The 26,434-nt window shown below is 50.9% G+C and overlaps 1 protein-coding gene across 4 annotated transcripts in view; it reads right to left on the bottom strand.

The window, feature by feature from the left end:
- Window positions 1-257: 257 nt before the first annotated feature.
- The window catches only part of Pdzrn3 (PDZ domain containing ring finger 3), a 211,842-nt gene continuing 185,665 nt past the window's right edge, over window positions 258-26,434 (bottom strand). For all 4 annotated transcript variants that reach the window (XM_046425616.2, XM_046425617.2, XM_058573018.1 and 1 more), the window contains 7 exons: window positions 14,909-15,156; window positions 13,045-13,132; window positions 6,922-7,020; window positions 5,862-5,924; window positions 4,401-4,502; window positions 3,188-3,304; window positions 258-2,598 (listed from right to left, as the gene is read on the bottom strand). In XM_046425616.2, the coding sequence (XP_046281572.1) occupies window positions 1,117-2,598; window positions 3,188-3,304; window positions 4,401-4,502; window positions 5,862-5,924; window positions 6,922-7,020; window positions 13,045-13,132; window positions 14,909-15,156 (2,199 nt within the window). In that variant the 3' untranslated portion in view covers window positions 258-1,116. The remainder of the gene's footprint in view (window positions 2,599-3,187; window positions 3,305-4,400; window positions 4,503-5,861; window positions 5,925-6,921; window positions 7,021-13,044; window positions 13,133-14,908; window positions 15,157-26,434) is intronic.

Genomic DNA, 26,434 nt, shown 5'->3' with positions numbered 1-26,434 from the left:
CATATTGATAGGACATTGGGCCAGGGTGAAGCTTGCTGTCAGTCAAGCTGTCACAATGCAGGACTCTATGGATGGTGTATTTGTGGCCTTATTCAGTGCTGTTATTTCCTGATTTACTTATGTCATTGGCTTCTAGGCTGAAAGAGTTGAATTCTTCCAAGGTAGCAGGTTGTACAACCAAGGGAAAAAAATAGACACTGCAAAAGGCTTTTATTTTGTAGGCACCACTGCAAAATGAGGAATCACATCAAAACATATCAAATAGAAAATAATAATTTATTTTAACTTCATTTTACTTAGTGTTTGTAACTAATGGTGATTTCATGAACTTGCTTGTATAAGTCTGTACCTTCTGATCTACAAAGCAAAGGCTGACTACAATGAACACTTAAAATTTCACAAACCATCTCAATCGACAACTTTCCTGTACATGCATATCTTCCAATAGGCTGCAATATTTGCAAACATGCTTTAAACTTCCATAAAGCTGCAGGATATTTTGCTTTCTGCTAATACCTTTACACTCTCTTAGGAACCTTCACCAGAAAACTGTGTCAATGTATCATTCCAAGTCTAAGTAGTGCTGGTTTGATTATTGTTATTAAATCCTTAACCACAGAAGTTGGTGGTTTTGAGTTGAAACCTTGACCTACATATATATTAATGGTCATCCGTATGAAACACATTCAGCAAAGTAAGGTTATAAAATAGGATTCCATTAAAAATACATACCGGCAGTTGTATTTGTATTTTAGGCAGGAAAAAAAAGCGTGTTTAACTTTTTTTTTTAATATGAATATAGTTTCAACAAATTATTCTGTGAAAGTATGCGTAATAAAAGATCTTTTTGAAATTTAAACACTTTATGTAAAAGGTAACAAGTAAAAAAGTACAATTGCTATTTGAAAAAAGCTGTTAGTATTGCCTTCAACGATGGTAAAGGGTGTAATTTTACCTGCACTGAAAACAGCGGTGACAGCCCAGTCGCAGGTGTGGCAGACTGAGACCGTAAACAGGATGACTGTCTTATGTACAACAATGTGCCGCATTGAACGAGGCAGGAATCTCCACCCCGCGGTGGTGGTCACTCCTATGAACAGCGCGCGGAGGCGGGTATTATACAGTAGTCACCGAGAGGAAGGAATTGTACACTCTGGTGCCATCGGGGGACTTGGTGCCGTGCGTCAGGAGTTCCTGGATGGTCATCCAGTTGTCGAAGATCTTCTTGTTCCTCCTCTTCATCATCTTCTTGTGGCTCAGTTCCAGGATGCTCACCTCCTTCCTGTCCTCGGCCCCCTGCTGCTCCCTCAGACAGTCCAACCTGCTCTGCATCATGAACTCGCGCCTGCGCCGCTGCTCCTTGGCCTTCACCAGGTGCTGCTTGCGCTCCTCCTTGCTCCAGTAGCGGCCCATCTTCATCTCGCTCAGGTTGTCGTCGTCCGTGGTCATGCCGCTGCGCTCCTCGCGGATCTTGAGCGCACGCTCCCGCAGCAGGCGGTCGCGGACGGGCCGCTTGGTGATGTAGCGCGTGCCGTCGCTGCGGATCTTCACCTTCCACTCCATGCGCGGCTCGGAGGAGGTGGCGGAGGTGAGGTCCTTGCACATGCTCACCAGGCTCATCTGGCTCTGCGCATACTCCACGGCCGACTTCTGCTGGATGAGCTGCATGTAGCTCTGGTAGTGCTGCGCGTGCGCGGGGATGTGCGCGTGCTTGTAGGGCGAGTGCGGGGCTGCGGACCGGCAGGCGGCGCGCAGCGGCGGGCTCCTGCTGCCCTCGGCCCTGCGCTCCGAGCCCTCTAGGGCCGGCCCGAGCTCAGGCTCTTTGGCCGAAGGGCTATAGAGTGGGGCGCCGACCTCGGGGTCTTCGGTGATGGCCAGGAGGTGGGCCTCGGTGCCGCCCTGGGCCGCCCTCCGCAGGGAGTTGTCGGGGGACAGCTCCAGGGCAAGCGGGGTGCTGCGGCAGCTCTCGCCCGTGTTGTAGGCGCTCGAGCTGTCCTTGTCGGACTTCTCGGGCAGCTCGGTGATGTCGGCCAGCTCGCGCCGGCGCCCGTCCACGCTGGCCGCGTAGCTGCGGAAGGCGCCGGGCGCCAGCAGCCAGGGCTCCCGCGCCTGCTCCCGCAGCTGCTGCAGCCGGTGCGCGCGCACGATGCTCAGGCACTCGAGCTCGATGCTGCGCAGCTCCTCGTTGAGCAGCTCCAGCTCCTTGTCCACGCTCTCGGGCTCGCTCTTGGCCGCATCGCACAGGCCGTAGGGGCCACCGCTCTGCACCTGGCACTTGAGCTCCAGCAGCTCGCGGAAGCGCTCGCACTCGTCCACCGGGATGCCCAGGTAGTCCACGTCCGTGCAGTCGGCCGACACGAAGGACTCGTTGCTGAAGGGCAGGTCGCCGCTGCCCAGCGTGTCCTGGCTGCACGTGAGCTTCCTCTGGCCCGCCAGCGGGTTGGAGGACGCCATGGCGTCGTCACCGTTGTTCTCCTGCTCTGAGCTCTCGTCGTTGCGCGTGCTCTCGTCTGTCCGCCCCACGCCGCTGTCCTTCTCGTGCTGGTTGGACAGGATGGTGGCCGTGTCCGTGGTCCCACCGTCTTCCTCGTGCTTCTTCTGCACGGAGAAAACAAGAACACCCTTGTAGGACAAGTGTTTCCGGAGGAGGCTGACAGTAGGGTGGGGTCAAGGGTGGGGCACTGGCCAGCCCTGTCTATCTGGGCAACTTATCATTGTTTCCAGTGGGAATAATAATAGTTATTTCAATGAGTGAGTTTCACCAGTAGAGCAGTGCAGGGGTCCCAGGTTGCAGGAAGTGCTCATAGGGACCAGTAAGTGGGACTGTGACCCTGACTAGGGGAGGGGCACAGGAGGTAGCTACTAGGCTCCCCCCCCAGCTCAGGTTCAACATAGGGAATTGCTCAGTTTCAAATACACGGCTTGCTTGCTTTCCCGGAGTCTACGGGAATGCTGGCACCAACAGATATCAGAAGGGAGCTAAGCCCAGGGTGACTGCTCAGCCGTGACAGCTCGGCCAGGGAGCGTTGGACTTGCATTTCTCTCGCTCAGACAGACACGGGAAATGGCCTAAGTGCTTTCTGTCTTCCAGGCGGGTGCATTTTGGATGCTCCTGAGCAGCAGGGAGGGAGGGAGGGGAGGACATGTGCCTGCAGCGCTGCGGGGTGTGGGCCGGCCCCCAGGTTACCTGCTGGAGGACACTGGCTGTGAACTGCATGGCCTGGTGGTGCTGCTCCTCCAGCATGTCCATGTGCAGGTCATCCAGGAAGTCGTTCCTGTCGTCGTCCATCCAGCCCTCGTCCAGCTGGGGAAGCAGCAGTGATTACAAGTTTCCTTGTGCTTTCCCTTTTTTACTAACAGTGGACATTACCTTGGGGACAATACTTCTAGGGCTCCCTCCAGGAGTCGTCATAATGCAGTGTTCCCAGTGTGCTATAGGTCAGAGACTTGCCCCTCCTCATGGTGAAGGGTGTGACCCTATGTCCATGAGGGGAGTCTCTATTGGGGAACAGGCCACAGGCAGATCTAGCTCCATGTCCTTGCTGACCCTGGTATGTGTTTCAGGCCCCAAAGAGAATCATCGTTAATGCAGAAAGTTCTTTCTGCTAAAAGTAGGTCCATGATGTACCTGTGGGCCAGGACGTGACTGTCACCAGGCCTTTGCCTTTCAAAGGCTGTACCGCATGGGCTTGCCTTCGGAGTTTATCAGAACACAGCTACGGTCATTTAGAACAGCTGGGCTGACCCCAGGTGAGGTGGCTACCCAGCCTTCCTCCAGCATCCTGACTCGGCTGCTCTTTATTTTGCTGCCCCTGGAGTATTTTCCATTGAGGTTTCTGACCAAAATAGATCTGCTGCCCTGACTCAGAGCTAGAGGCATCTGCACAAGTTCATGGTCCCTGCCCCCGGAGGATGAGTGCAGCACAGCGGTTTCTGATCCAATTGCTTAGGGCAGAGTCCCTCTGCGCTCCACCACCCTGTGTCCTGGGCTCTGGGAACTCCCAGGAAGGCCGAAGGGGATGTAAGGTGCTCTGCACAGGGGTCCCTTGTTTCTTAGATGGTCACTGAGGGTTGGTTAGTATTTATCGACGTTTGTGTCCCTGTGCTCTGCTGTAGTAAACAGAGGCTGTGCCTAGCATTCTAGGCAGGACAGCTGTCCCCTCAGGAAGTCGAGCATCTGCTTGCTCCTGTCCTCATTTTCCATTTTGCTATGTTTGCCTTGTTAACATCCCTTCCCACCTGCAGTGTAGGGGCTGGGGCTGCTGGCGTCATCCTAAGTGGTTCCTCGATACAGTGGACTCCAAGTCACAGCAAGTTTAGTTATGCTTTCACATACTTGTCATTGCGGGGCTGGGAATGTAGTATCGCAAAGCCAGTTTCTTGTGGGGAAGCCGACTTACCTGGAGTTCCGGTCTTGCAATGAGCAAAGAAAAGTTCTTATTTTCTTCACTGGTCAGAAGAGCCACAGCCTCTTCGCGGTTCTGTACCTCTATCCCATTGATCTGAAAAAGCAAAAACAGTGGATAGTTGCATGATGAGCTGGTGCAAATCTACTTTATCCTGCTCAGGCCTGCACTGTCCCCCCCTCAAGCTGGAACATGGAACTTTCTTGTATCTCAAGTTGCTGCTTATAGGAAAGGAAGGCCTGGTCCAGGAAGGATCCCTGTGGGTGGACATTGGGACTCCTGTGGAGGGCTGGGAAAGTCCTCCTGTTGCAGAGGGCACCAGGTCCAGGCAGAAATGGAAGATGATATTTTTGGATAATAGGGAGAAAAGGTGGCAATGAGTTTGATGAGACGTTTAGGGAGGTGGAAAGTAGAGAGGGGGATGGAGTGACATGGGGTGTTTGTGCCCCAGCTTAACACTAACTTCTTTGGAGTTGGAGTGACTGTCACCTTCACACCTGATAACCTTCTTGCACAGGGCTGGTTCACCTGTCCCAGAGACTCTGCAGGTCTTAGTTGCAGGGGTGTGGCTCCTCTAGGACATGTCCCTGAGTTGGAAGTTTCACTTCTAGGCTGACTTTGCCACCTTACAACAGGAGACCAACAGGCAGCAAAAGGAGAGACCACTGGTTGCTGTGACCAGTCCTAATGGCCCAGGGACAGAAGGGCTGCTGAGACATGGTGCAGGCAGAGAAGACCAGGTCTGGAATTCCAGGAGGCCCTTGGGGCATGCTGGGGGCCTCTTTGCTTAATCATAAAGCTCAATGGAAAACTGCAGTGACCAGAAAGGGTGCTCTGCTGAGTGTTCTAGCCTTAGGCAGTGAAGGTGAAGGTCAGTTTTCCAGGGGAGGAGCCTCCAGCGGCTGGGGTTCTGGCTGGAAGATGGAGGCTCAGCCAGGGAAGAAGGAAACCAGAATTATATAATGAGAGAAATAGACACCGTGGAGTAGAAGGGAAGAGGTAGCAAGCTAAGCCTGTGGGACAAAATGAAGTCAAGAGTCTCAACCTGAGATTAAAAAGGTTACGGCCAGAAGAGACCCGAATGGCCTCAGTGGCCTGGAGGAACAGCAGCACTCAAGGCCACGGTTCCACAGGATGGCTAAACGTGGAGCCAGGAAATCTAAGACTTGCCAGGGAGGCCCCCATTTTAATGACAAGATGGAATTTTAGGTGCTTCATCCAAAACTAGAGCGATTTCCCCTGGCGCGCGCACAGACTGTGTCCCTCATGTCAGTGGTGCCAGGTCCTTGGCCCTGGCAGATGCATGCAATGAGGTGTGCTGGCTTGTCCCCCAGGGCCCTCGCCAGGCCAGGTTTCTGGACCCAGTTCTTCTCCTCTCATGCATTTCAGCCTTGAAGTGAGTTTGTTCTTTGGTGACAGGCACACACTGAGGCCACCTGTTAGAAGCACACCTACCTGAATGATGCGGTCCCCTTCGCGGATGCGACCGTCTTTGGCCGCGATGCTGTTGGGATCGATCTGAAAGAGAGCAGACTTCTCAGCACCAACCCAGGGGTCACCTCTAACCCCGGGATGGTTACTCCTGTCTTGCACAGATAGGAGCAAGACTTTGGGCAACACTAACACACAGGAGCATGGGCCCATCTGCCTGAGCCCTTTCCAGAGTTGGTCTTAGATCCCTGCCTGGCCGCCTTTGAACCGAGCATCGTCCACAAGCTCTTGAGACCTGAGGGGCACAAGGCAGCACAGCTCACTGGGGGAGCTCACACAGTAATTAAAATCAAATCACGGAGAACAGGTTCACGGTACCCGTGTCACTATGTTGATCAGCAACCATACCTTGATCATTTTCACTGAATGCTTATATTAAACTTGGGGGAAGTAACTTTAAAAATGGAAGGTAACTGACAGAAACAGGACTCGGGGTGGGAGGGATGCCCTAAAACACTGATGCAGATTGCAGAATTGGGGAGGGGTGGATATTCAACTGGATAATCAAAAAACCCAGAAAATGGTTCTCTTGGATCATCGCAGAGAGGCAGGGCTTCTGGGCCGGCTAGGGTGGGGGCGCACGGTTGGATCCGTGTTGAGATGGGCTCACTTGCACGGCTGCCATCTATGAACTTAGATAGCTTCATCTACATTACGTCCCAACAGATGAACTCGGCGATAGAGACCCATGAAGAGGGAGAGGGGGAGGCCGGTTTTTAAAAAGCGTGAACTTGAGTAGGAAATGGCAATCTGCCATTCCCTCGGGGTTGAACACACGAATCCATGTAAACGACTCCATTTTACCGCTGGTTTGTGGCTTGGGAAGGGCGATTCTGCCTTGGATGCTGACGGGAGAGCCTACTCCCCTCCCCTGCAAAGACGCAGGCCCTCGACTCCGAGGGAGACTGAGTAGGTGGTCTGTGTCTTTGCAGAGGCCCCAGGAGGAACCAGACTAGGGCTGGCGAACATGAGAGGGTCTCGTTCAAGGGCCTGGAAACCAGAGTTTGGACTGAGGAGCACGTACCTCACTGATGTAGATGCCGATGTCGTCCTCGTCATCCGTGCGGTAGCACACGGTGAGGCCCAGCTTGTCCTGGCTGTTGATTCTGTACAGGTCCACCTCCTAGACAAAGAGAGGCACCCCCGTCAGGCGCCTGCAGGCAGCCCGAGCGCGTCAGACGCTTGGAAAATATTTTGTTTAAATGATGAACGGGATTTCTTTGCATCCAACTGTGTAGAGCTGGTTTAACTTACTAAACAAAAAGTGATTATGGACACAGGATCAATGCCCTGGGCATTTCTGACCCTTCAGTCAATATAAAGTCATTTTGAAAATAGTTATTTTATTGATCCTCCCAAAGAAAAATTACCCATATTTCACTCAGTGTCAAGACCTCAGGGGTGGGGCTTTTAAAAAACATTCCCTCAATGTCAGCCACAAACAAGAGTGTTTCCAGACCCCGGGCCAGCCAGTGTGGTACCAAGGCTTCCAGTGGATTTGGTTAGGTGCTGCTTTCCCTTCACATCCTGTCCCAGAAAAGAGGGGGACAGGATCCCACGCATCCAATGCTCTAGTGTTTCTGGTTGCAAAATAGTTTCATCTGCAAATTAAATGAAATGAAAGCAGAGGGAGCCAATGAGGAGCACACGACAGGAATGTCACTGGATGTGCCCGTTCCGTGTGCCCTTCAGGGTGAATTCAGAACTCTGAAGATTGAGACGGCTCTGGGAGGCTGCTCTGGGGTTTCCGAGAACGTAAACAGGCCAGGTCACTCGCCGCCCACTCTGCCAAGGACATGGGAAGTGTTTATAGCCACAGGACCATGGGAAGGGCCAATTGAGTTCCAGTGAGTGGATCCTTTGATCTGAATTTTAGTGTCACCTGCTTGCCAGCTAGGAGACGGGACGGGTTCTCAGCATTTTTATGCCTGTGTCCCTAAGGATTGTTTCCAAGTGGCTTCTCTCGTGGCCCTTCTTAGAGGGTGAGGAGGGTGGAGAAGCTCAAAAGGGCCACTGGGCAGCCACCCCTGCAGCCGTCCCTTGTGAAAGACAGGGACACCTTCCTGGCATAAGATAGCAAGTGCAAAGGCCCCGGGCCGGTGTGGCCAGGGGACGGGTCACAACAGAGGAGGCTCTGCAGGCTAGAATGAGGAATGCAGATCTTATTCCAGCGTCCTGGGGACCCGGCCCAAGGTGGCAAGTGAGGACTGCCGTGATCCAATTGGCTGTTAGCGGTCTCTGGATGATTTATAGAGTTCAACATGGTGAGGGATCAGGACGGTGAGGACGGGCAGACTGGTCTGCAAAGCCCAATCACCTCTTTCTAGAAGCTTCCTCACCAGCTTGTTATCCCCCATGAGCCTCTGCTTCCTTGCTACAAAGTGAAGAGTCAGAGGTGAGGCCCTCAGCAGGTGGCTGTTTAATAACGGGCGCAGGTGTGCTCGCCTGGGGTTAGCATCGTGGGAGCAGGGAGGGCGGAGTTCAGTGCCCCTCCACAGGACACCTTGAGTTTATCTCCTGATCATTGATATGTTGACCCAACGACTTCCTAATTAAGCTCTCGCAACAGGGCAAACTCTCATTAAATGAAACCCTATTAACTTCTCATAATTTAGCTGCATTAGATAGTACGGTTACCAATGGGAGGAAGAAGATTTTTAAGTGTGGGTTGAAGGGCCGCAGCTGACCAAGAGGGCCAGCTCCTTCCCAATCCTCTGGAGTAACCCATTTTCCTATCACTAGTGGCCTAGCAAACCTCCCTGAGTAGCAGAGGCTGCGCTTCATCTAGATGGGGGCCACAGAGGGGGCTTTCTGGGTTGGAGTGTTCCTCGAGCTTGTTCTGGAGCAGTGAGAGTTCACTGGGCAAGCCGCCTAACGACCTCCGCCATTCCACGGTTTCAAAATGAGAAACTGCATTTGGGGACTCATGTTAAACTTCCCCAACTGCTTGGGTGGCTTGTAATTTCTCCACCTTTGTTTCTGCCTCGGAGTGGCTCGGTGAAAGCTGAGGTTATCAATACTTATATGTCCGTGATAAGATTTCAGAGATGCCCATTAATCAAAGTGGTATGCATTATGTATCAAGTGTGATCTGGATCACCACCCCCTCCCATGTCCTGTTCCTCCCTGGGCTAGATGGACTGTTGGATAAAGAGCTGAGCCTGTTTCAGATAAAACCGACACCATATTCCAATTAGGGGATGGAGGTGGCGTCGCCCCAGGGTGATTCAACTGCTCTGTTTTAGCTCTGGTCACTGTAATCCTAGGGGACACCAAATGCTGATGTTAATATTGCATGCAGCCCTTGACCTTATGGGTCCAGGAATGGTGTGCGCGTTCCCAGCGTGTCTGTCTGTGGACGGCGCCCTGTGGGATGTAGGAACGGGTCTAGCGACATGGCTGTTTCCCTGGGAGATGGGTGACAGCATTGACGTCTTCCTTCAGATATTTAACTGTCCATGCCAGACACTGGGCAGGAGGAATGGAAAGGCCAAGCTCTGGGGGCGCATGTACTCCAGTGAGGGCATCCGATTCTGTGTGGGGGAGCCGTGCATGAAGGGCCTGTTTTGCAGGGGGCAGAGCAGGAAGGGGAAGATCCTGATTCTGCAGGCAGAGACAGAGGTGGTAGATGGACGTGCTCAGGGTAGACCAGGTGGTTTCCCTCAGGGGAAATTTCCAGATTGGCTGAAGTGCTTCCAGGACCACCCGATTCCCATCTGATCTACTCCTGTCACTCTAGGACACTGGAATTGGAGACCTCCTTAGCCCCCTGTGGAAACTGTAGCTTCCCTTTCTAGACAGGTCTCACAATGACATCATCAGAAATGAAGGCGCTACCACAGGTGACAGCAGCTCCCAGCCCGTACAGGACGCTGCTGCAGGGTCACTGGGGAAATTAAAACAGTAGATTCAGGAAAGCCTTCCTCAGACATCTATTTTCCTTCTTAATTGCCGACAAGAAGACCTGGACCAGGTGTTCAGTACCTGGAAATTTATGGGTAATTATTTGGCGGCTGAGCCCTGGGGTGTACTTGGGAAAAATCCTGTCAACTCTGAGCAGTGTCACCATGACAGGGATCTCACACGTACCTAAACAGGATCACTTTGTGGGCTTTAGAGGCAAGAACATCTGTTTTTCTCCGCACACTGGCTTTGATAACACCCCACCCCACGCACGTATTCTCCTCATCTGGCCCCTGTGGACCCGCTGGCTTTTTCAAAAGTCTGAGATATTTTGCTGAGCTGCCCCCTCCCCCCGAAAATAGGCCTGATTCTTCTGAAATCCAGCAGCTGGGACGGAAGGCAGCTAAGAAATCCTGTGAGAAGTAGGGATGGCAGGTTGGTAATAGTGACCCTGAAAACGGGGTCCACTGGAAGAACCTGGGGTCTTGGCAGAGGGGTGAGGTATCACTTTTCTTAAACAGGCCAGATGACATCTGTGGAGGGCCTTGCAGGTGCCCTGGGGATTCTGATGGAGATGCCCTGGGGGTGGGTGGCGGCAGGGAGACTCTGTGTTACTGTAACAAAATACTGGAAGCTAGATATTTTCTACAGAAAGGAGGTGGATTTAGCTCATGCTTTTGGAGATGTAAGTGGCTGGCGTCTGCTTGGCCCTGGTGGACTATGTTCTAGCTACCCCATGACCTGGTAGGTGACCTCACAGCTGGGCGTATGGCAAGACGGGAGGAAAGAGGCCAAGACTCGGAGGCGTCATTTATAATAATCCACCGCAGGTTGCCACGGATGACAGACAGAGGTGGGGGTAGGTGCTGCTCAGTGGTAAGCATCGTGCCCAGGAGCCAGTGATGTCCAGATGCTAGGAGGTTAAAAGCTAATGTGAGTGGTCCTCATGGCTGATGAGCCCCTCAAGGGCACTCGGGTGGTGACTTCCTGCTGCTTCGTTTCTAAAGGCCAAACAGTGGACTTGCTGTCAAGAACAGATATAAAGTCTCGGGGTATCAAAGGTCTAAAACTTAAAATGCCTCATGAGTTTTCTGAACCCTTGGATTCTGAGTCCTGCTTCTATTCATGAGAAGAGCCTTCTCAGGTCCACGAGGGGCTCGGTCCCTTCTAGGCCATGGTGAACTGGCTCTGCCACGGGGCAGTTTGGATGACATTGGTCCTGCAGGGGGAAAATGCATCCCTAAGGCCCCCTGAGTAACGCTGGAGACGAGGAGGGCATGGAGGGTCAGCCAGGGGTCCTCTGACCTCAGTGTGCCCAGGGTGGCCAGGTCCTAGGGGACAGATTCCCATCGAACTCCAGAGGCTCTCGGGGTTCACATCGGAGAGACTACTTCCTTAGGCTGACTCTGTGAACTCTTCTTTCACACCAGCTAGCCCCCGCAGAGAAACGGAAGAGCGGCACGTGGTGGCCTGGGTTGCAGGCCCCTGGTAGGCACCAGCGCTTAGTACCAGGCTTGAACACTGTATAAACTTTTTATTTATGGTGGTTGATGCTGACTTGTGCTTGAGACAGTGGTATAGGAACTACCTTGGTTTAGATAACAGTTCTGGGTGACACCAACTTAAAAACCTGTAAGGCAGATACCGTGGGGACTCGAGGAACAGTGAAACCATGTGCAATCGCTTCTGGATGGGACTTGTCCTGGGACAGCTGGCTTCCATGACAGCCTCACAGGTATGAGAAAGTGAAAATAAAGGCAAGCTTAGGCACTCGATGTTGAAAGTCTGTAAATCTAGCTCCTGAGGTATTTGAGAGCTTTGAGAAGCTCGGTTTTGTCAGTTAGGATGATCATCAAAAAGCAGAGTCAGCTGGGTGTGGTGGTGCACACCTGTAATCCCAGCAGCTGAGGATCATGAGTTCAAAGACGGTCTCGGCAATGGCTGGAGAGGTGGCCCAATGGTTAAGGACATCTGGATTCAATCCCTGACACTCATTATGTACGTAAATAAAGGCAAGATCATCAGCCCTTCCAAGAGTGTTCCAGAGACAGAATGAGGAAATGTAAACAGGCATGTTAACTGGGTGAGAGGGGTTTGGGAAATCTGCCTACTGTGTCCACCTCTCTTCCCCAGGGAGGTTCCCATATAATTTTAAGAGTCAGGAGTTCTGGACTCCGCTTAAAAATCTGTCTTGGGGCTGGGGATGTGGCTCAAGCGGTAGCGTGCTTGTGGCCCTAGGTTCGATCCTTGGCACCACATAAAAAAAAAAAAAAATCTTGTTTTGTCCAACCTGGCATTTCCCAAATTGATTTGATGGTGGGAACTCTCTTTGGGAAGAAGGTTTGTCAACAACTTAAAGGACACGTGTTGAGGAGTCCTCAGCTGCTTCTGGTCCGATAGGACACTGCAAGCCAGGGGCAGAATCCTTATTATCTTTAGAAAAACAGCACAGCTACCTTTCCTGGGTAGACCAGACGCATGGTGTGAAATTCTCAAATAGAGTGTCACCTGGCTTGTTGACAGCAGCTGGCTCGAGTTGCGACTGCCCATCGTTACTGATCTTATCCTCTAATTTGAAAGGAGAAGTCTGGGTGCCGTGAAAGGGATGCTTGAGGAATACAGGCTTTTTAAAAACTCTTCAGTGATGCCTGTCACTGGCTGGGAACCTGCTGCGGCTAAACACCTCCTTGAGCTCAGTGGGCGGCCCAGGTCCCACAGGGGTTGGGCCTCAGACTGGATCAGTGTCAGCGGGATTTCCCTGGTCGACCTTCTCTTGGGGCCAACGGCTCCCCTGTCAACATCAGGGATCTCTTTAAAAGGTGCCTATGACCTTCCCAGAAACACTTGTGGACTGGGAAAACACACTGAAATATGACACAGCTGACCACGCCCTGGAATTGGGTGTCCTTTTTTTCCTTAGCAAACACCAGAAAACCCCACCCAGAGTCCTCTCTGGCCTTTGCTTAATTTCTTCAAGATTCTCGTTAGCAAGCTTGGAGCACAAGAAGAGTGGAACAGCATCTTTTCCCCTGCTGTTGAGCCCTCACTTGGAGAGACAGGTGGCCATGACATAGAGGTGAGGGCTTACTAGTGGGGAGGAGTGTGCAGATGCCAGGGAGCCCAGGTTGAGGACTTGCTGAGCTCTGTCCTGATATGAAGGGGCAGAGAAGTGCCCTTCATGACGGAAGGGACTTCTGACAGTTTCCCTTGGCAGCATTCTGTGCTTGACACAAGGGCTCCGTACCTCCAGCTCCAGCTCCTCCCTGTCCATGTCCTGGTGCATGTCCCCCATGTAGTCATTGGGATCGTAGTACTCGTGGGCCGAGGGGTGCCTGCAAGGAGACGAGAGATGGGTAAGGCCAGGTTCCAGGGTGAGGCCCTTCCACCACTCTCCTCACTGTCCACTTTCTGGAAGAAGTTGAGATACAAAGCTCAAGTAGGGTGGGCTTGGCTTCTGGACTCATGCCCCAGCCCACATCATGGGGTTCAAGGTAACTGAGCTCTACCCTGGCCTCTGGGCAGGGGCTGGGTTTGTTATCTCTGGGGAGAAATAGGCTGGACTTGGGCAGCATTTCAAGATGCGTGCCAGGACCCGACTGAAGCTGTTCCACTGTCACCTAGGACACTGTCTTTTCAAATCTTACCCAGAAATGCACTTGACCACACAGCTCTGGGCCGTGTGTGCACCTGCAGACCCACACTCGTATTTCTCTAGGACAACACCTGTGACACAGAGCCCACCCCCTTCTGGAAACATCTTTAATGGAACCTCTAGGGTGAAGGCAGTGGGAATTATAACGTGCTCGGTCAGTGGCTCCGGAAAGCCTTGGCTGGTGACCCCAGCCCTCACCTCCTCAGAGGTCAGAGCCTTCAGTGGGCTGTGGCACTTAACTTGGAAATAACAGCTCAGGCTTGAGTGGTCATTGCAATAAGGGCTGCCTTTCAGAGTCCTGGACCCATCAGACAAATACATGGCCTGCACTTAAGAGGCTTTTAGGTCCCAGGGACGCTGCTGGAGGGGCTGGGCTTTCTGACCAACTTAACCGCTCCCTGCTTGTTCCCCATGCATGCTCCTGCCTCCCAGCCAGAACCGAGGAGGCCTGACCTCTGGACTCTTCCGACATTTCTCAAGTCGCCCCGGGGGATAATTCCTGTCTTGTTAACTAGGCTTCAGAGGAAATTAGGGGTTTGGCTTCTAAAAGGCTCGCCCGCCCGTCCCTGTGGCAGGAGTCGGGAGTGGCACCATTGTGCTCTGTAATGTCCACAATGGGCTGGGGCTCACTGGCCCTGCCTGTGTAGCAGGGACTGTGGTGGGAAAGGAAGGAGGTGACCGTTCTCTGCACGTGAAGTGGCAGGTGAGGCCCTGTCTCGTGCTATCAGCTGCAGGGGAAGGTACTTTGGTGGTGCTGCAGATGCCCACCAGGACGTACCCAGGTTTTCCCGCAGAGGAGAACAGACCTCTCAAAAAAACACACCAAGCTGTTGTTGAGTCAGGGAGGACTGAGCTGGGGCTGCTCCCTTCACAGTCACGGGTGGGACTGAGGGAATTTCTTGCTCCTCACCTTTTCCTGAATGTTTGACGTCCTTCCTGCGGGCACGATTACTGCCACCCTTTCCTGAGCGGCCCCTACGCCAGGGCCTCCCCTGGTTAGTTAGGGATTGACACTGTTTTCCTCCCCCCTGTCAGTACAGGCAAGATGAGGTCCAGGGTCAGGCACTAGTCTGAGCATCGGGTTTATCTGATGCTAAGGTTCTGAACTCTGCTCACTGAGGGGAGAGTCCCGGCTGCCTGAGGGGGTCCACGGGTGCAGACGGCATCACCCCAGGACTCGTCTACTGAACGTTCCCCGCAGTAGCGACTACAAAATCTTCAAATTACCATGTGCGGTGATTGTTTTACTCCCAAAACAACTTTTACAACCTTGGTAAGTAATGTCATTCTTGGAATGTAATTTGAACAACTCCACTCCGGGCTTATAATAAAATCGGTTTTGAGCAGGATTCGATTTACGGCCTCTATAGACGATAGTTACATGTGAGCACCCAGGAGGAGCATTCTCACCTTCCCTTTCTTTATGGGACAAGTTGGTCACAGTAGGGTTACTTACTCCTCGGGCAGAAGGTAGGGGTCCAGGCCGGGTGGGCTGGGCGAGGACATCTTCGTCAAGGCCATGATGTGCTCGAAGGTGATGTCGGTCTGCGTGCCAGCGTCCACCAGCTGGGCCTCTGCTGGAGGAGTGAACATCTTGGTCCGGGGCGTCCTTCTCAATACCTGGACCACGATGGGCTCTTTGGCTGTCTTAAAGGCCTCCACCGCCTGGTCATGAGTTGCTCTGGATAAATCTTTGCCGTTGACCTGTTGAGAAAGGTTTAGGGTGGAGCAGGGTTAGAATCAAGCAGAAACCGGAAAGACGAGTCCCTGGCCCGAGTGCTTTTGGGTGTGAGTAGCCCAACAGGAGGGCCACGTGGTAGGGGTCAGAGCACTCCCAAAGAATGGTGGGAAGGGGTGACAGCAGAGGTCTACAGATCTGGCACTAAATAATAAATCTCACAGCAGGGGAGTCCTGGCTTCCCCCTGGAATGGCTCTTAATGCAATTTCATCGCTTGCTAATCTTGCCTGGCAAAGAAAAGACCAGCCCGAGGCTCCCAGACTTTATCAGGCAATAATAGCTAACTAGAAATTAATTACGACGCAAGGCTCCGGCGCCGGGCATGTGTCTAGTTGTGTTGGGGGATGAGAGCTTCCTCTGAAGAACGTGACTGCTCTGTACCTTTCAGTCCTTCGCTTTCCTTCAAAAGCCCCCTGAAAATATTGAATGAAGGACAGCACCGGCCATCAGTGGGCACAGCAACTGACCACGCAGGGGAGCCACACATGCACCACGGCAGGAGGTGTAGCTTTGTCTCCCACCTTCACCAATGCTGAGGCCCAGTGCCTGTACTTACTGAGCGCCTACTGTCTACTGATGAGCCTCAACACTTCTCACTGTCCCACGAGACTGGTAGTACCTAGCATTCACCTCCTTCTCCCCAGTAAGTGACTAGGGCAAGGTGGGCCAGATGCGCTCAGGATGTTCCCCAAGCTACAATCAATACGGAGTCGACGCAGTGGTACCCGTAGAGCAGCTCATGCAAGATGAAAGCAGAATTTTATTTCTAGAAATGAAGTCATTCCAAGCACCACAAAGTCCCCCTCTTTAATTCCTCCTCTCTCTTCCCCATAAAACCAAGGACTCGTGTTCTGGTTGTAACATTTTGTGCAGGTAATCTGGTGACCCCTTATGATTGGATTATGGGAAACATGAGGCCCAAAATATTTTTCTTCAGTCAGCTGATTGGCTTTGTGTAAAATTAAGGATGAGGTGTGTACAAATGGCAGCTCACAGGTACCTGAGACCCTCTGGAGAAGGATGCTGACTTGTTCTACTGCTTTTCATGGGCTTTCCTGAGTTGGACTCTTAGGTTAACAGCTCATTCTTTACGAATGGCCAAAGGACGATGGCCCCCTGGGCTTGTCGCTGTCAGCTCTGGGGCGGGCACGGGTTGGGGGCTGCTGCGTCTTCTAAACCCTTTTGCTCTGACACTATGGAACAACTCCTGGGGCGCTTTGTAAAAACTACTGAGTGGAGGAAGAGATGTCTGATTTGTTGCCCGGAATGAATTACGCCCATGGAGGTTGGGAATGGCTGGGACCCAGTCTATTTATGCAGAAGGACAAATCTAGGAGTCAACAGTCCCGGTAAATAAAGCAGGGGCTGCACCATCCCACTTAAAAACTGGGCAGGACTGGAGCGGCCAGCTTGATTCTGCCACTGATGTGTGATGGTAAGAGTCAAGTACAACCTGAGTATCCTTTATCAAGATGCCAGGACCAGAAATGCATAAGGGTTTGGAGTATTTTTCTGGATTTTGCAGTAGTTGCTTAACCCTTCCCTGGCGGAGCGTCCCCCATGAAAGTGACCCAACCTCCAAACTGCTCTCAGATCCCAGGCTTTTCGAGCACTATGACTCGAATGTTTTGGATTTCAGAATTAGAATACAATATTCTAAAAGCAGTTGCAAGTTAATGGCACAAGTAGGAGATGTGTCCAATGCACCACCCTCCTACCCAAGGTGTTTACTTGTGGTCACGTTGGACATTAAGATTTCTGAGTGTAGAACCTGTCCATTCCCTATTTACACAGGACCACCCGGCCTTTTGCCCAGATCTGAGATTATCTTCCTCAACTTCCCGTTCTCAAGAAAGCCAGAGCTAAGATACAGGAGGGCAGTTGGACCTGGGAGTCGCCCTCTGACCCGCCTGATTCTGACAGGTGCCGGTCAGCTGCATGGTCTGCACACAACCTTCCCTCCGTGCTTTTTGCCAAGAGAGTCACCTTCTGCCTAATGATGGACTTAGATATGAGCTTGTAAAGTAATGGGCTGAGAGGAGAAGGGCAGCTGCTAGGGAGCTTGAGGTTTTTTCCAGTGGTTACATTGGAATGGGGTGGCCTCTCTCTGGACTATAGGTCTGCATGTGTTCCTTAGACTTGTGCAGCACCTTGGGAACAGCGTCAGAGGCCATGCTGATACTCTGAGATTCGGGGCTCTGGCAATACCGCTGTGTGCGCTTGAAGCTTCTGTCTTACACACTCATCACACTGGACCCGGCTGTGCACACGTTTCAAGCCACGTGACTGGGATTCGAACGACCCACAGTCCAAAACACCATCACAGAGGGACAGTGTAAGATGAGGCATGAGTATGTCTTTAGGGCCAATTGAAAAATACTCTACTCTAGGGAGACGGCTTTTCTCATTATGAGCCAATTGAACCAGTGCCTCTAACTTTGGCAACTAGAGTTTATTAAGTGAACTTCATAACCCTGTGCTACCACACTGAGGGGCTATTTAAATGGCATCAGGAGGAGACCGGGTGTCTGTTTACCCAGTCACTGAAGGCTCCTCCTGTCTGCCCTTGGGTGGTGTTTAAAGACATGGGGGCAAGGACCCGGGGGCATGTCTGCACCTGGATGTGGAAGAATACCCGTTGCAGCCCCAGAGGGTGACCTGGAACTTTGGGGAGACCTAAAAATGTGCTTTCGTGGACCTTTTGGCATCATTATTGGGGCAGAATGTCACCATTGCTTATGGCTGGGTCCACTGGAAGGGCAAGACTGTCAGAACCCCTAGGGAATAATTCTAGCAGTCTAGTGTTAGTTTTCCATCATTCAGAGGTGCTCCTTTCTTAAAGAGCTCAGCGCAATTTTACTGCTTCCTCAGATGCAAAATAGATGATTGACTCAGATTGCCTAATGTGGCAATAATAAAAATGCATTCTCAGTGCTAAGGGAGTGCCTGTACCTTCCAAAAAGAAAGCCGCACACTTGAGCCTGTTCAGGGGGGGTGAAGAGTCTCGCAAGTGCTGTGAGGCTTCGTCCTCCTATGTTCCTGGGCTTCCCATAGATGTGAATATTTCTGACCTAGACTTGGGATTCTCGGGGATGAGGAGTGGGGCTCGCAACAGATAAATTTTACAGGACTTGACCCCTGCCAGGCAGGATTCTTGACAAGGTATTTTAGGGATCATTACATTCTCTTAAGACGACGTGACGAGGCGGGTGTTTACTACCCTAGACGATCCATTTTTGCAGCCAAATTTGTTTTGAATTACCTTGTGCACATAACACTTATTACACTGTCATCCTGGAAATCCCATCACCGCGAGACTCGGCAAGGTGATGGCTCCAGTGCGTGCCACAGTCAACCGAGAATGACAGCCTTTATTCTCCGGATTAGCATCACATCTACATTACACGGAACGGCGGCGGCGCTGATGATGGCTGCGGTTAGAGATGGGGGTGCGAACGGTGACGTTTGGCCCCGGTCAAATTAAATATCATTAACTCGCCCAATTGAGCAGATTGCCTTTAAAACCGTTTATGCCGCTCTAAAACCAAGTAAATGGAATGTTTGGGAACAAGAAATGCTGATTGCAAACTTTGTATTATAAATTAAATGTCTAAGTTATTCACCTATGGCTCATCCCCCCAGGACGGAGGTGCAATTATGGTGTGAATCTAATCAGTGAGTCTCAAAGCTACACTTTTGCAAATGGAACCTGACACTAAGGAGTCTTCAGGAGGGGCCTGGTGTGAGCACTCCTGGGACAAGACAGTAGCAGAGGGTCTGGTTCCTTCCTGGGGCCACTGCTCTTTGCAGGAAACGCTTGGCAGGTGTTCCCGGGGGGGTGCCACTTAAGAAATGGTCAGAAGAATGCAGGAGGAGGAATTTGACTTAGCTGAGGTGGCCAGGCTGCTCTGAGACGGCACCTGCAGGGAGAGTTGCTGGTCCAATGGCCCAGAAAGAGGTTCACGGTCCCCCTGAAATATCACTGGTTGCTACTCTAAGGCAGTGACACCTTTCAACACCCCGGGGCCCAATATTCTGTATGACTTCATTGTAAGCAGTTCGGGGTATTTTAAACCATCCTGTCTTCAGCTTAGAAAACACACAGCTCTTTATAGATGTTAGCTCTTCAGTGGATCAGCACATCACCATCCCCTCTAGTGCTACAACATGTTCAAATGACCCAGTGTAAAATGCTAATGCAGTTCTCAATTCGGCCCACTGTAAATCGTGCCCTGGGCTAGAAACCCTACTTTTATAGGGATCATTTAATTAAATACAGGGGCAGTGGTTTCATCCTATAAAACATCACACCTATATTTTCAAACTAATTAAAACTTACACAATGGTCTATTGTTTCCAGTATAGAATCTATTATCATAAACTACAGTTTCGAGCTGTGATTTAGGTGGGATAAAAGAGTGCTTTTTTGATCCCGGAAACTTCTGTTTAATTTATTTCAATTTTATGGGCTGCTTTATAGAGCCCGATGGAGGGAAGGCAGCTTATCGCTAATCTAGGCATCATGGCAGTTGGAGAATATGTCTTGACAAATGTGATTCCAATACTGTGTGCCTGTGGACAGTACTTCCCTTTGTGAATAGCCCACAGTGTCACAGATCTCAAGTCCTCTGTAGTGAAAACTTGGATCTGTATGGGTAGCTTTGGGCCCTAGTAGGGATCTCTGTGGAGTCTATGGGAACTTCTAAATGCACCTGGTGCGTTTCCATGAGTACACAATCCCTCCTGAATCCGTTCCCAGAATCCTGTACAGATGAAGTTGTAGCCTTAGTAATTTTCATCTTAGATGGGTCTTCCTTGTGTCTCACATTTTAAAAACCTTTACTAAGAGGTTCATAGGATGTACAGCCTGTATTTAGAAGGTGGTAAAGAAATAAATGATGAGCCTTAAAGAAACAGACTAAAACACCCCCCGCATATATATGCTTAATTTTTCAAGACAAGTATGAGTCTCCCACCTCAGTCAGCACCTCTCTCATATCCACACCCCAAGTCTCATCTTAAGTGACAGACTAGTGGACACGTGAGTGCCGTTTGCACTGGGACGCTTAAAATAAAGACACAAGGCTTTACACTGTCCGGATACTTTAAAGCAGCAACTTGACCCATTCTAGGAAACCCAGCACTGCGACCGTGGCAACAAGGTACCGTCAGATCCCCCTCCCTGTTCTTCTCTGGGACTTGACTATCTGCGCCGATAAGAAATATACTTAATGAGAGGCAGCGTTGATCTTAGCTTTAGACAGATCCGTTTCTCACTAAGGTTTGCTTTGTAGAAAGAAGGAAAAATGAGATCCAGAAAGGTTTTGGAACATGTGCAAAGAGCAAGGTGCTCTGCCCGGTCCCTGGGTTCTGTCCCACAGGTGACAAGGTGGTCTGCTTCAGGTGAAGAAACCTCCCCTGCTGCCCCAGGAGAGAGACAGGCCCCCAACTGCTTAGGGAGGTGCAGACTGGGCATCAAGCAAAGTGCCCAGGGCCCCACTGTTGGCGTCACCTGTGAAAGGGGAGCCCAGAATGATAGGTAGCGGAGCCCCTCCACATGGCCAGGCCCTGTGGCCACTGCTCACCTGGTGTAGCCAGAGGGCAGCAGTACTGCGGCTGGCTCCCCCCCGAGCCTGACTCTCTTCCACGCACTGTGCCCATGTTGACTCAGTCCCCACGGGGCAGGTGCAAGGTCTGTCCCATTGTAGAGACAGAAAGAGAAACACGGGCAGTGTCGCCTGCAGCCACACGTGGAGGGAGAGGTGTGTGTGTCACAGCTGATGCAGGAACTGTTTACCTGTCATTTCCTATGGGTCACAGATCTGGGATAAATCTAAAATGAAATCCACCCCCTCGGCCTCTGATCATTAGAGGGAAAGACGTGGAGGAAGACGCTCCAGCCACAGCAGTGTGGTCATGCAGTGTGAAGAACGTCAAGGGTGGTTCATGACTTACATTTTGTGTCACCACACTGATTTCAGTTTCAAAATCAGGGGAGGGTCCTCAGGGATGAGAATGCCCAGGAGCACGTGCTGCCCACCGACAAGGCTCACTCTCAAGGTGGACAGCTGTGGCTCTGGGGTCTGCTGGCCTGGGCTTATGTGGCTGCTTAATCACTCAGGAACTGTATATTTCATGTCCTGAGCAGAGGGCTCACCCCTGGGACCTCAGCTTACTGATCTGTCGAGTGGGTAATGGCACGAACCAACTCCCCAGGTTGAGATGGAATTAACGGGGCTCTGCCCATGTCCCGGAGCAGTGCCTGTGACAGATTGCTAGGGTCAATGCTAGTACTTGTCATGCCCTCAGTACCTGGCCGTGGTAACAGAAGCTAGTGACTTGGGGCTTAGGCAGGGGGTTGAGTTTTTGCTGTGCCATTTGCATAATTTGCTCTGTGTGCCTCAATGACCGCTACCGAACATGGTCACTCAAGTCTGTACCTCTAGGTAACAACTCAGTGATATAATCAAAGTGCCCACCGCCAGCTGTGGGACTTAACACTTGGATGAGGTACTCAGCCTCTGATGTACCTCATCTGAAGACAGGGTGAGCAATAGTCCCTGTAAAGAAACCAGGACAGCTGGGCATGGTGGTGCACACCTGTAATCCCAGCAGCTTGGGAGGATCATGAGTTCAAAGCCAGCCTCAGTAAGTTAAATGAGGCTGTGGCTCAGTGACCCCGAGTTCATTCCCTGTACAATGTCACTTATAGGAATTATTACCCTCTATTGAGCTCCTAAAAATCACATTCCAGATAAACCACATCAGAGCCCCCATAGAAACAGATGATCACATCTGTGTAAGGGAGAAGGCCTCTCCTGGGGCCCACCTTGGGAGGTGACGTTCTCAACTCCACTTGCTGGGTGTCGGTGCTCGGCGGTTTTGCCTCTAAGACAAGGAAACAAGACCCCAAAAGTCATACAGTCTGAAAGTTGAGATGGTTTGGGCCCAGGGCTATTCCACTGCAGAGTACAGGTTCCAACCACTGAGCTACCTGCCCTGATCCCCAAACAGCGGGAGGTGTCCCCAGGGTACCACGACGAGCAATAGGGAGAGGTGGGGCCAGGGGAAGCACAGATGCTCTGGGGACAGGAATCTCTAGCAGTAGCAGGCACTGCTTGCACATGCCCGGGTGTGGACGCGGGGGCTTTGCCAGACACCTGGTTGGCCCAGCCTGGAACCCTTTCTAGTCCTCGCTGTGACAGCGGCATCCCCTTCAAAAGGAAGAGCAGAGAACCCGCCCTTCCTGCCCCAGCACCTTGAAGGGGAATAGACAGCAAGAAACTGACCAAGACCTCAGCTAGCGAAGTATCTGCTCCTCCAACTGCTGCGTCTTGCAAACATCCTGCTGATGCTGGGGGACACCCCTGACAAGAGTACCATTGGGACAAAAGCAACTTGTGAAAAATGCTTACTGGATGCGCTCTCTTAGGAACTGTCATTATCTTGTTAAGACAAAGAGCAACTTACACCCCAGGTCCAAGCTATTTCACAGCAAGTGAAACTTGCTGACTTTTAGGGATCTGCACCTCAAAATTTTTGTGTATTCTCCATGGAGGTTTTACATCTTTTTAATTTTTTATCCAAAGAAACAAAACGATGATATGGATCACCCAGGTCGGAACTCATGTCAGGCAGGCCAAGCAGTACCACTCACATTAGAGCCACGGGCATCCTTGAACTAAAGAGTGGAAGTCTTCTACCAGGGTCTCAGCATTCACTTGCAAACCAGCTCAGTCTAAAAGAACAAGCTTTTTTTCCCTTTAACAGTCATCGTTGGTTGGCTTGTCTGTAATCAACATTCTAAATGAATTATGATAGATCTTCTCTAACATCTCCAATTTCTTTTTTGGGGGCTTACTTAGAGACGGGGCCTCACTTTTGAGGAGGCTGGCTTTGAACTTGGGATCCTCCTGCCTCAGCCTCCTGAGCTGCTGGGATGACGAGCGTTTGCCACCATGGGCCAGGCCCATCTCCAGTTTCTTAAACAGCATTTGAAAAAGTTCTATGACAACCGTAAACTAAAAAAGCAGGGCTAGAATTTGAAACTTTCCTAGCCACCAGAAGGGACTGGATTATCAAGAATCCTACATTTTGCTGTTTTGAATGAATCATGTTGGCAAATACTTCCAAGCATTTTCTAAGCATTAAGCACCCCACTTACATACACACAGTTACTCATTCATTTAATTACTGAATAATTGTTGAGGACGACTGTGTGCTGAGCAGCGCGATTAGTACAGTCAAGAAAATTAGCATAATCAGCATCTCAGAGGGTTACCTTCCCTTTTTTCCCCCCCAAACTTCATCTGCAGTGAATAGAATTATATTCCATGTTAGAAATTGGCCAAGAGAGTAGCTTTTAGGTTTTCAGCACACACACACCCCTCACAATGACTCTGGGATGATTTATGAGGCTAGGGGATGACTGGCAGGACCCAGCACACATCTGCAGGTCTGTACTGTTTTAGCCACATGACGCTGGCCTCTGTGTGAGGAATAGACCGGAGGACAGGGGGATCCCCTGTTGTGGACCCACAGGGGTGCGAGAGGTGGAGGAATTGGAGCCTCAGATCCGAGATACTCGGTTTTCAATGGGGAGGCTGAGACTTGGAGGGCAAGGTCCTTGCTTCAGGATTATTAACAATTTAACAGTCGTCTATAGAGCTTGAACTTAGTTTCTTCATCCAAATTCAGCTTTTTAGGCTGAAATACCAGGGGAGGTATTGAATCCCGAATGCTAGGTTTCAAAGACTGGGACGAGGAGGACCGACATCGGTCCCAGGCTGCCCAGGAATGTCCCCTGCTCCCACCATGCTCTGCAATTGCAGGCTCTCTGCTGTGGTCCCAGCTTCTCAGGCACGTCCCCCACTCACTATTATTCTGGGATCCTGGGCTTCCTAATAAGTCTCTGAATCACACACCTCTGCCCCTGAGGAGGATAAAAACACTGGTAGATTCTGCTGCCTGGTTAGAAAAATCACAGAATCTTGTATCTCAACACCTTTTGCAAAAACAGGACACATACTCCCCATACCTACTGGGGAAACGCCACCCACTCATCCTAAAGCGCTCAGTTCTTCACATGACTGTGTTAGAATCAGAGTCATACTGCGGAAAAAAGTCCAAACCATGCCTGTTGCAAACTCCCTCTGTTCCTAGGTTTGACCTTTAATGGATGTGGACAGTGCGCGGTGAGGTAGTAATGGTCAACATTTGCAACATGTTCTCCCAAGCCCTGTTACCTGTCTCCAAGAAGAACAAGGTTACAGGATGACCCCTCATGACTCAGACTTTCTTGTGGCGACTGATGCACATATTATGCTACTGAGTTGGAGTCATACCATCATTTTGGAGAGTGATGCTGGTGGAGATACCATTTCTTTCCTTATCTTGTTGACACACAAAATTAAAGCACACACACTCACTTTTGTGGTTGTCCTGAACCTTGACAAAATGCAGTATTGGAAACAGTTGCTCAACTTGGGAAGTTAAGGCTACAGGAGAAAATATTCATCTCTCCGCTGCATTGAAATCTATTTCTAACTAGGAATAACACTTCAGGCCAAGCTTCACCTGCAGTACAGCTGAGTGTCCCTTGAGGACGGCTTACATTTAGTAGCAGTCCCAGATGTCTCTAGACAATTCAGAATTGCTGGAACATTCTGTTTGCCAAGACCCTTCCTTGCAAACCAGAGGCAACTTTTACCAGTGCAATATGTAAATTCCAAGCTGTCTACACTGAACTGGACAGTCACCTAATGGCCACTCTGAGAAATGGCTGCACAATTCTGGAAACCACCGGCTTTCTTAAGGATCCAGGAAAAGAATAGGAACAGCTGACACTGGAGAGAGAGCACTATGGTGGGAGATTTAGAACCTTATGAATCAAAAGTTAAGTTTGTACTTCTTCCTCCAAGATTTATAAATGTAGTTTACAAATGGCACAGAAAGAATAATGGTGACATTCTAGGATATTTATCACCTATAAAATAGGAAACGAAATGACTCGCCCTCTTGATTTCCCAGGCACTGAAGGGTTCTTAAAGTATGACTGCATTACAATAATTGATCCTTGCCTTTTTATGATTAAATTCTGGAAAATAAGTATGGTGGAATGATTCCATATTTTAGCTGCAGAGAACAGTTGGCACGTACGCACAAGTCCCACAACACAGATGTTACTAAGCAGAAGTAAATGAAAGACGCGTTTGGAAGGCCTGGGTCAAAACCAGACTCCTGCCCGTGTGCATCAGGTGAGACGCGCTGGATGCCTCCCGCCAGTAACAGGGGGCAAACACCCTGCCAAGGAACCCGCGGCCCACTGCTGGGCTTTTGTCTCCTCACCTGTCAATCAGGGCATTCCTCTCGATGACCACAGAGAGGGTGGCTGGCACCCCTACCACCCTCCTGGACTCCTCAGGTTACCCCTCACCTGAGTGCCGTCCTGCCTTTTAAAGTACATTTCCACTGTCACGCTCTGGACATGGGACCCTGAAGCCTCAGGGAGACTCCATCTTCTGAGTCCCACTTTTATTACAAGGTAGCAAGGCCAGGGGTCCTTCAGGCCACCTCCCTGGATCTCAGGGGCCAAAGAAGAGACAGACACCTTCCCAGAGGTTATTTGGAGTAGCTCTGGGGGGGGGGGTGTGGCCCAGGGGAAGCCCCATCCTGAACGCTCTCCTCTGTGGTCTAAGAGTTTTAATAACGAACCTACAAGGGTGGCTTTTGGGAAAGGAGAATGCAACTGGGCCCAGGAATTAGCGGGTGGGCTCAATCCCTGTGACGGCAAGACCTGCAGCATTTTCTAAGATGATTTATGAGACACGGGCAGAATTTGCTAGAAACCTACCAGGAGGAAATCATCTGGGAAGGAATTACTGAACCAAATAGAACACTTAATAATGCAATTAGAGGGTGGGAGACTGGGGAGGGGGAGTTACGCGCCCATGATTTTGAAGATGCCAAACCTGATGCTCACAAAAAAGAATATAGCTCTTTTTTTAAAAGAGCAGAGTTATCATAGGACAGAGCCATATGATGGGTGGCAGTTATAGTTCTGACGCTTCAGTGTGGTTAGCATGGGTGGAGATGCACGTGGCTCTCCACCAAGTGTCATGTGGGTTGGAGAAGCAGCATCGGGATCGCTGGTGGCCAAAGCAAGGATCCTGTGGCACAGGCCTCTGCTGTTGCTTTAGGCAATAGTCACATTTCTCCTGCTGGAGTGTGGCTCTGGGGCTTTT

The sequence above is a fragment of the Marmota monax genome, unplaced genomic scaffold (assembly GCF_021218885.2).
Source record: "Marmota monax isolate L192 unplaced genomic scaffold, Marmota_monax_Labrador192_F-V1.1 WCK01_AAM20220418_F8-fsc00028, whole genome shotgun sequence".
Classification (NCBI taxonomy): Eukaryota; Metazoa; Chordata; class Mammalia; order Rodentia; family Sciuridae; genus Marmota; species Marmota monax.
Note: the sequence above shows the minus strand (reverse complement) of the source record. Positions and strands in the feature narration are given on the sequence as shown.